This window comes from Hippocampus comes, unplaced genomic scaffold, assembly GCF_001891065.2.
Source record: "Hippocampus comes isolate QL1 unplaced genomic scaffold, H_comes_QL1_v1.1 scaffold14, whole genome shotgun sequence".
Classification (NCBI taxonomy): Eukaryota; Metazoa; Chordata; class Actinopteri; order Syngnathiformes; family Syngnathidae; genus Hippocampus; species Hippocampus comes.
This window is the reverse complement of record NW_017805839.1, coordinates 914,140-924,289: the sequence shown is the minus strand read 5'-3', so window position 1 is coordinate 924,289 and position 10,150 is coordinate 914,140. Positions and strand designations below refer to the sequence as shown.

Genomic DNA, 10,150 nt, shown 5'->3' with positions numbered 1-10,150 from the left:
TTATATGTATAAATGTATGTGCACACACACACACACACACACACACACACACACACACACACACACACACACACACACACACACACACACTGGCTATGGGGGAGCTGACGAATATTTGAACATCATGTGAAGTGCATGTTGGAGCGTTCACGTATGACACGCTCACTTGAAATCCTGGTGCACCCCCTCACGCAAATTGGGGCCCCATATTATTCATGTATTCAGTTGAAGTGTATTTTTGTATTCGGTGAATTGATATATGACACAATAGATTTTAAATTAATTGTTGTATTAATCAAGTATTAACACATTAAATCACGCTATTTATATTGGGCTCCTTTTTTAGTTATTTTGCCTGATGTAAGTAATGAACTGATTAGAAAAACTGGAGCATCAAAGTGCAGCAGTGGTTCAAAAAATGTTGAGGATGTGCTCATGACATTAAATCCAGGAAGAAATAATTAACACATAACAGGTACTCTTCAAACACGGCGGGCAAAAAAAAAGTTCATAAAAAGCTTTTTTCAATTAACCGATGAATTGTGATCAATCAAAATAACCGTTGACAGCTCTAATATATCTATCAAAGAAATGCGCAGCGTGCATCAAGGGTTGGTACGTTATTTCAAAATATGTTGAACCGCTGAGTGGTATTTTGATTTGGTTTTAAGCTGTGGTGCAATCCAGCGCTTTGACAGTATCAGCTGGGCTTTGCTTTGCTTTGGAGACTGCTTGCTCAACAGAAGGTTCAACTGGGAGTTTTAAGCGGAAATTTCGACACTGAATTGTCATGAAATTTCAAAACCAAACCAAGAGACATGATAAATGCTGACATTGGCAATACAAACCAGAAGAAGCACTGATTCACGTGGATGAAAAGCAAGCAAAGCAAATAACACGGTTAATTTGAAGAGAAGTGAAACTTATTGACACCCATTTCTGACTCTTTTTGTTCCTTTCCCTTTGCACCGTATGCAATTTTTTTTTTCTGCTGTGTGAATGGCAACAAGTTGGTTCGCATGTCAATTGCACTTTCTGCCATCTGGTGGAAGAGCATTTTAATTGTTCAGCCTGTCACCAGACAAAAACACCACATTCTTCTTCTTCAATAAATAAATTCTGGACCAATTAAGTGAAATTGTCCAATTATTGGGAATCACTGCACGAGTGGATACATTGAGCACTTGGTCTTCATGTGCATTACTGCGACACAACGGAGTTTGTTTGCCTTGGCAAAATGGTTGATGCTTTATTTATTTGCAGTTATCCTTTTGTTTGCACTGCTGTTTAGTATGCATTTGTGAAAAGCAATACCGTCGTCTGGGACTCTCTACCAATCAAGCTCTCTTTTACTTTTTGCACTTATGGTGATATGTATTCAGCTTTTATTTGGCCAGGCAAGCTACATGCAAAGTACTGACTATGACTGCCCATTCATGGAGCGATAGCCTGACATGAAGACGGCGGCAGTCGTTTGAGGGCTGCAACTAATCAGCTGAACTTTTTCAAAACATGCACAACAGACTTCACATTTTATTCAGTTGCTGTAACTTTTGTCTCATCCCATCAGGGGTTCCCACAGTGAGTCACTTGTATGATTTATTTGGCAAGTTTTGCACCAAATGTGCTTTCTGATGGAACTTTTCTCCCTCTTCTTGTTTTAATAAATAAACATTGAGTACCCATATGACATCTCTGGCAGCATCAATCAATTGTGAGACTTCTTGCACATAAAATAAGACTGTACACTGAAAGATTGTGTATATGCCAAGTCAAGTCAGCTTTATTATTTTTTTCATGTACTTATGTTGTACTTAATGAAGTGGATGTCCTGTGTATATATAAGGTCAACCAAAACATGACAGTATTTTCACTGCTGTCATCTTATTCTGTTTTTTGGAATTCATCTTTCCATTACATTAAAATTAAAAACAAAACACATGTATTGTGAGCGGCCTGCTTCTATTTTTTACCCACTTGGGTACTTATGTTGTACTTAATGAAGTGGATGTCCTGTGTAAATATAAGGTCAACCAAAACATTACAGTATTTTCACTGCTGTCATCTTATTCTGTTTTTTGGAATTCATCTTTCCATTACATTAAAATTAAAAACAAAACACATGTATTGTGAGCGGCCTGCTTCTATTTTTTACCCACTTGCCATTTGAATTACGGTAATGCATCTTCCAGGTTGATTGCACATCCAAAATGTTGGCTTGCACACTTTGACCACACCACTAAGTTCTTAGTTCGCCAGATGTTAGACAGAAAAAAAAATCTCTTTCTTATTGTGCTACCTGTGTGAGAGGCAAAATATGTTTACAGTGATCAGATGACCATTTTTATGATGACCTGAGGAAAAGAGGGTCACATTTTGGAGAGTGCATCAATGTGGGAGCTGGATTACTTCTCTCTGACTGCCCTCATTTATGGACTAGACTGGACTGTACAAGCAAACTCCAATGGGGCAGACAAACACAAGAGGTCACCATGTAGAAGGGAGTTGCAGGGGAGATCAGCTGCAAATGGTTTCCTCTTCAAGTGTTTCATAAAGAGCAGGCTTCAGATAGCTGTGTGATTAATATGCTGATGTGCCCGTGTAATTGATGAAAAGCAGTGATCGCTGTGTTGAAGATGTTATGAGATGTGCTGGTCCAATGTGTAAAGCAGATACTATCACGTTGGAGTGTTGCAACATTCCTGTAAACATGTTTTCATTGATGGCATACTTCGGGAAGTAATCGTGCAACACATTTCTCATTTGTAGCACATTTATTTTTAAAAAATAGCAAACAGGAAATAATTTGAGCTAAATACCAAAATTTGTATGATCTGAATACTTTTGATGTACCCTGTAACCACCGTTGAAGGAAAATGTATATTAAAAAAAACACTCTCCTGTCTCCTTCTGTATTTTTGTCATGAAGTTGATTGTAGTCAACTCAGCAGGGCTTACTGCAGGCGTGACCGCAGGTTGTCCTGCAGCATTTCTGCTCCTCTGGACATTGACCATCATGGTAGCAGTACTCTGCACACATGGGAGTTCCTTGGGGCAGAGCGCAACGGCCCGGCTTCACTGACATACCAAAACACAAAAGATTGCATGGTTACAAAGCAAAAAAGTACCAAACGGACCAATGCGGCCACGGGGCACTAAAAACTCTTAAGCTAACCTTTGTAAGGGACCGTGCACTCGTGTCCGCATCCGTTGGAGCAGCATTTCTCCTCATTGGGACAGTCACTGTCGTCATAGCAAAACTCGGCACACTGCCCATAGCCCCACTTTCGACGCGGACACACTCCTGGTTTATCTGAAAATCAGATCCCGAAATGAGCAGGTTTTAATGAAATGTTCTGTAAACCCGCGTTGTTACAGCTACAGCTGCTGTGTAAGCGCCACACAAATAAAATGTGTTGGACGGGTGTGTCGCAGAGAAGCACAAAAGTCTGATTGACTTCCAAAAGGGAAACAAGTTTGTAATTCGTACTGAAAGAAGGAGCGACGCAGACATCTTCACAGTCGAAGACGCAACACTTGTGGTCCCCAGGGCAGTCTTGGTCACTCACACATCCCCTTTTTGATGGTGCAAATAAAGGATTACGGGAACATTCGCCTGGTTTTGGGTGAATCTCTGAGTGAAAGAACAAAACAAAACATCTTGAATCATCCAAGAGTGTCATGTTTTTAAATGACTAAAAATAGCAAAGAAAATGATCAAGAACTTACTGAGAGAATCCTGAGTAAAAACCGGTTGAAATTGCACAAATGCACTGAGCGCTAAAACCAACGCAGAAACAGCGTACTTGTCCATGCTTGTACAAAAAAAAACACTCTCCTGTCTCCTTCTGTATTTTTGTCATGAAGTTGATTGTAGTCAACTCAGCAGGGCTTACTGCAGGCGTGACCGCAGGTTGTCCTGCAGCATTTCTGCTCCTCTGGACATTGACCATCATGGTAGCAGTACTCTGCACACATGGGAGTTCCTTGGGGCAGAGCGCAACGGCCCGGCTTCACTGACATACCACGAATGTGCTCTTGATTCCCTCTGTTGGGACAAACAAGACTTGCAGGTTTGTCGCCCTGAAGGGGATGCTGGGTCCTTGTGCCTGTACAATACAATCACATCCATCCATCCATGTTATTATTCGCTTACCCACACAGGGGTCGCGGGACATGCTGGAGCCTTCCCAGCTGCCTACGGGCAGTAGGCAAGGGACACCCTGAACCAGCTGCCACCCAACCGCAGGGCACACAGAGACATAAAAGCATCAAAAAAGTACCAAACGGACCAATGCGGCCACGGGGCACTAAAAACTCTTAAGCTAACCTTTGTAAGGGACCGTGCACTCGTGTCCGCATCCGTTGGAGCAGCATTTCTCCTCATTGGGACAGTCACTGTCGTCATAGCAAAACTCGGCACACTGCCCATAGCCCCACTTTCGACGCGGACACACTCCTGGTTTATCTGAAAATCAGATCCCGAAATGAGCAGGTTTTAATGAAATGTTCTGTAAACCCCGCGTTGTTACAGCTACAGCGAAAGCGCCATATAAATAAATTGTACGGGAGGGTGTGTTCCAGAGTAGCACTTAAGTGTGATAAACTTTCATGATGGGAAAATCGTACTTAAAGAAGGAGGGACGCAGGCAGCTCCACAGTCAAAGACGCAACACTTGTGGTTCTCAGGGCAGTCTTGATCACACGCGCAGCCCTTGCGTGATGGCACCACTTTCAGAAGACGAGGGCATCGGCCCGCTTTCGGCCGAATCTCTGAGGAAAAAAATCAAAACAAGAAAATACTGAATTAGACGAGAGCGTAAACTCGAAACAGATGTTTTGAAATGAGTAAAAACGGCAAGGAAAATGATAAAGGTCTTACCTGTCAAATTGTTTCGGGAATTCTGAGTAAAAACAACCTTGAACTGCACAAATGCACCGAGCGCTATAACCAACGCACAAACTGTGTACTTATCCATACTTCGACAAGAATGTGTTCTTGTTTTCCCCCCCGTTACTCTTGTTTTCCCCCCGTTAGGACAAACACGACTTTCAGACTGGGGTCGCCCTGGAAGAGGATGCTGGGTCCCTGTGCCTGTACGATACAATCACATTCTGTCGGAATATGTTCTAAAAGCTATTTTTTTCTCATGAAATCATTAACTCTGTATGTGTGGCCCCGTAGCAATCAGATTTAAGATCTTCCTACATATCCTGTTTAAGATAAATAGTAATCCTTTTCAGGATCGATTGGTTGGTCAGATCTAAATCCAGATCCCGATTAATCGTCTTATTTAGTTATTTACATCAAATTAGTTATAGTAACCACTAAAGAAAACTTATTCACGATTTTTTCAAGGTATTAAACGGGACATATATTTGGATAGCGCTTTGTCAAGAGCTGCAGCTGTACCAAAGCGCTTTACAGAGCATTTCACATAAAATAACACAAACAATACAGCACAACATAAAACACGCACAATATAATCATAACTACATGTTTGCACTGTGGTTGAGAGAGGAAAGTTATTTCATTTGTGCTTTATGTTGCACATAGAGCATATTTGACAATAACAACTGACTTGATAACTATTCCTGCATACACCTTGTTTGAAGCAGTTACCGATAAAAGAGAGACTCAATATCCTTTCTCCACTGGATCATAACAATGTGCATGACGTCACACAGGTCGGCTCAATTATCGAGTCATAAAGTGAGCAAATTGTCTTCGTAAAATGTTGTGATGTCTTAAACCCATACAATCTAACCAAATGACTGTAAAACATTTGTTTTGCCTCCAAGAAATTCAGAAATTAAGGATGTATCTTTGTCGAATGTTCCACTTTTACACACGCAATATGGCAACTTATCAACGTCCAATATGGTGCCTAAGGGGTTATCGTACATATTTCCGCGTCTGTGCGAAACACGTCAAGTGTCCAAATAGGAACTTCCCTCCTCAATAGGGAACAAGAACACGAAAGCAGAAATATTAACTTAAGGTGGCGGTAATGCGCACGGACCCTGGTTGCCAACTATACCGGAAGAAAGAAGAAACACAATCGCAATGGAGAAGGAATATGTGCAAATATTGCTTCTGACTTTGCGAGCTTATATTGGAACCCGTCATCGACTTCTTCAGTTTCTCCGTGACATGCATCAACAGAGATTACGTAACAGGAAGAAGGTAAGTTTGATAGTATTGTTATGATGAACACTGCGACCTATTTTCCCGATCTCTCTCAAAGTCTCAAATCTTCATGTCCCCGTGAATCGTCAGTCCACAGCTGGTTAACGTGTGCGTTAATTAGGCCTCGTCTTTGTTTTAAAAGTGAACCATTAATATGATTTTTCGAGGGCTCAACCCTTCAAAAAAGGGAAGTCATGAACCATCATATCATTTGATTTGTCCAGCTCAACCATTATTGGGATACTTTTCGCAACATACAGAATTGTATTTAATTTGTCAATTTATTATGTTGCTGTTTCCCCCCCCAACAAATACTCAGGAACCTTAAAATGTGTTAAATAAACATTGCCGAATAAATCCTTTACGATGAAATCAAGTTACATTTTATTTGGATACTAATTAATTTTTTCTATTACGAATAAAATTTTAGCATTACTCTAATAATAAGGTTGTAAATCAATGCTTACGTTAGAGTTTACCCACATGAACATTATTCCAGCTCGTTTAACTGCTTTGCCAGTTGGTCAAGAAAAAAAACACAATAATAAATGGAATTTAATCTGTTATTTTATCATCAAGCGGGATGGACAATGTCTTTTTAATGGTGTCTCAGAATCACTTTATTACAGCTGCGGTTATTGTTTGTCTTGGGACAACTCGAATTTACAGGTGCTGTTGTGGCTCATATCAAGGCGAGCGCCACCTTCTGTGTGGATGCGTCCGCGTTCTCGGCACTGGTGGGACCACGTTGTTCCGGATTTCAGCCCTTCGCAGTTCCAGCAGAATTTCCATTTATCCAGGAAGACCTTTGAGTACATCTGCGGTCGGGTGAGACGTGCCATGGGGAGAAGGGACACAAATTTCCGTCCCTCGATCCCTTTTGAAAAGAGAGTCGCGATTGCCGTTTGGAAGCTCGCCAACGGCGGTGGCTACAAGACCATTAGTCGTCTCTTTGGGGTGGGCCTGAGCACCGTGTACTTGTGTGTGCGAGACTTCTGCATCGCGGTCACTAAGCTACTCCTTCCCATCCACATCAGATGCCCCGATGCTGACAAATTGGTGGAGATGTCCACCTTGTTTCACGGCATTTGGGGAGCACCACAATGTGTGGGTGTACTCGGTGCTTGCCACATTCTCATAGCGATTCCGAATGAGAACCCCCAACACTACAGAAACCAGAAAGGCGGATACTCTGTCATTCTCCAAACGGTTGTGGATGGAAAAGGACACTTTTGGGACATATGTGTTGACTCTCCGGGGAGTGCGTGTGACGCCGCAGTGCTACAGCAGTCACCGTTGTGGGAGCTTCTAAGCGACGGGCAATTGTTGGGTCAAAACAAAGTCGACATCTCGGGCCGTGATGTTGGCCATTACCTCATTGGTGGCCCATCGTACCCCGCGGAGGAGTGGCTCATGACACCCTTCTGCGACACGGAAGACCTGACTCCGGAACAAGTCGCCTACAACTCCCGACTGAACGTTGCAAGGTCCGTTTTAGAAACAGCCCTCGGGAGATTGAAAGGTCGATGGAGATGCCTCACGAAGAAACTGGACTGCAAAGTGGAGCTCGCCAGGGAAATGGCTATTGCCTGCTGTGTACTGCATAACATTTGTGAAGAACATGGTGACGATTTCCAGGAGGCGCAGCCTGAAAGTCCACCTGGTCAGACTTCCCCTATGGACTGTACCGCACAAGGGCCTGGTATTAGAACCGCATTGCTGCAGTACTTTAGCGGGGACAATCAGTGAATGTCATCCATCCATCCATTTTACATGCCGCATAAACCAGCGCCTCTCCTGAAGGAACACTACTTGCCGGGCCCGTCGCCAAAGCATCACAGGATGCACAGATGACTCACAAAAATGTAAGGATCTTAGGCTTTCGCGTGAAATTTCGGGATGAACCTAAAATGCACTCTACCCTTACCAGCGGAACTTATTTGGACCATGTCTGAACTTTGAAATCTGAAATGTCCAGCTGTTCAGTGCTTCGGTTGTTTTTGCACAACATTCCTCTCGCAAGGAACTAACTAAATGTCAAAATTCACAGTATGCGTTTGGTTATTTATTTATGTATGTCATTTCCGAGGAGATCCACTTCTATACCTTTATTGATGAGACTCGATAAGCTCAGTTAGCCGCCACCTTTCTGAGAACATCCTTGAGTACTGTTCAATCGCTCGGTGTCAAAATGTGTACAGCGTGATGGGAGCTGTTTGAATGCCAATTCTGATTGAATCAGGATATTTTAGTCATCCATTCATGAATCGAACTCCTATTTTGAAATTTGCCATTGTATGATGGCTATTTAAAATGTATACTGTGAAGGAAGATCAACCTAAAAATATCATCTAAAGGTGTGGCAGGCCGCCGTGCATCATGGCCCACAACTGCAAACTATCATTTCGAACATCTTGTTAAATGTCTTTGATAGTGTCACGTAAAACAGGAGTGAATGATTTTATCGTGTGTCAGCCACGTGTCCACAGAGGTTTTTCTTAAACTATGGCACAGGCCCCTTGAGGTACTTGTTCAAATGGCGTTTCTGGTTACTGTACCAAATGTGATGACATGTCATGGTTTCTCCCTCCTGTGTTGTCATTTTAACATCAGGGTTGATTACGCAGCTCAGATTAATTTAAAAGCACACATTTTTAATAAAAAGTTTTAAAACCACAGTGTCATATTCGTAATTGATGACAAAGTAGAATCACCTCAAAATTTTACACCTGGTGATAGTCTCCACTCCTGTTTTTAATATTCTAACCAACCTATTTAGATAAATGACACATGATTGAATACAGATGTATGCCCCATTAGATTTGTTCAAGTGTACTTAATGAATTATCTTGTCAATGTGCCCTGAAGAAGAAAGTCCATCAATAAAAATCTACAGCAAGTCTTGTTGATCTTCCATCCCGCTTGTCCTCACTATGTCGGGCTGAAGTCGACAACATTCACCATCACTCGACAAGAATATTTTTGGAATGTGGGAAGAAACCCAAGAACGCAAACGTCACACGAGACGGCCGGAGCAGCCTCACGAACGTGCTCATCACTTTTATACCAAACGTACTGTTTTGGGAACACTTGGAGGGATAAAATAGAGCGTAATGGACGTCATTACATGGTGGGGTATACCTAATGAAGCGTCCGTTTTGTGTGAGTATATTCTCATCACCAACCGACAGAGGGCGCTGTCGTATCATTGCATGATGCCGACCTGCAATAGAAAAGGTCCCACTTAAAGCCATTGGAGGCTGCCTCACCTTCAATATCAGTTCACTTGCATAATTTCGATACGTTTTCCACTTCTTTTCATTTCAGTTTCATAAATAAGCGCAAATAAATAAAAGTCACATTTTTAAATAGCCAGTTTGTTTTAATCGGCCTCACAGTGCAGGAGTGCACGGTTAGATTCCGGCTCCGGCCTTCCTGTGCAGAATTTGCATGTTCTCCCCATGCCTGCGTAGGTTTTCTCTGGGTACTCCGGTTTCCTCCCACATTCCAAAAAAAAAAAAAAAAACATGCATGGCAGGCTGATTGAAAACTCCAAATTGTCCCTAGGTGTGAGGGTGAGCGCGGACGGTTGTTCATAAATGTGTGCCCTGCGATTGGGTGGCACCCCCCGCGACCCTTGAGAGAGGAAGCGGATTACAAACTGGATGGATGGATGAACTACTGTAAATAAAAACAAAGTCAATGGCGTGTGTCATGTCATTACTAGCACGGTCAAATTAATTTCTTACTTTTGTTTTTCACCTTGTGACATCATCTCTCAGCATTCACATGCAACCAGCAAAATCATTCAAAAAAAACATTTTTTTTTTTTTTTGTGGAATTAGACATGCATGCAGTTGCGGATCTTTTGTGCCATGAACATTAGACTGCTTCTCCCCAACCTTGAACAGCGCAGCTTTATACGGGAACGAGTCAATGACTCCCATACGCCTTCATATA

General features: G+C 42.3%; 3 protein-coding genes across 3 annotated transcripts in view; 2 read left to right on the top strand and 1 right to left on the bottom strand.

Annotated features, from left to right (window-relative positions):
* Positions 1 to 10,150, top strand: part of pigt (phosphatidylinositol glycan anchor biosynthesis, class T) — a 51,305-nt gene that overhangs the window by 23,298 nt on the left and 17,857 nt on the right. The gene's annotated exons all lie outside the window — the stretch shown is intronic.
* Positions 2,786 to 10,150, bottom strand: part of LOC109526574 (WAP four-disulfide core domain protein 3-like) — a 22,298-nt gene continuing 14,933 nt past the window's right edge. The window contains exons 2-9 of the mRNA XM_019887917.1: positions 4,883 to 4,993; positions 4,630 to 4,773; positions 4,331 to 4,468; positions 3,888 to 4,016; positions 3,767 to 3,780; positions 3,491 to 3,695; positions 3,176 to 3,313; positions 2,786 to 3,078 (exon numbers count right to left, since the gene is read on the bottom strand). Of these exons, the coding sequence (XP_019743476.1) occupies positions 2,945 to 3,078; positions 3,176 to 3,313; positions 3,491 to 3,695; positions 3,767 to 3,780; positions 3,888 to 4,016; positions 4,331 to 4,468; positions 4,630 to 4,773; positions 4,883 to 4,979 (999 nt within the window). The 5' untranslated portion in view covers positions 4,980 to 4,993 and the 3' untranslated portion in view covers positions 2,786 to 2,944. The remainder of the gene's footprint in view (positions 3,079 to 3,175; positions 3,314 to 3,490; positions 3,696 to 3,766; positions 3,781 to 3,887; positions 4,017 to 4,330; positions 4,469 to 4,629; positions 4,774 to 4,882; positions 4,994 to 10,150) is intronic.
* Positions 5,956 to 9,106, top strand: LOC109526582 (protein ANTAGONIST OF LIKE HETEROCHROMATIN PROTEIN 1-like). The gene is made up of 2 exons (XM_019887944.1): positions 5,956 to 6,187; positions 6,860 to 9,106. Exons 1-2 carry the CDS (start codon positions 6,068 to 6,070, stop codon positions 7,937 to 7,939), a joined length of 1,200 nt encoding a protein of 399 aa, XP_019743503.1. The 5' UTR covers positions 5,956 to 6,067; the 3' UTR covers positions 7,940 to 9,106.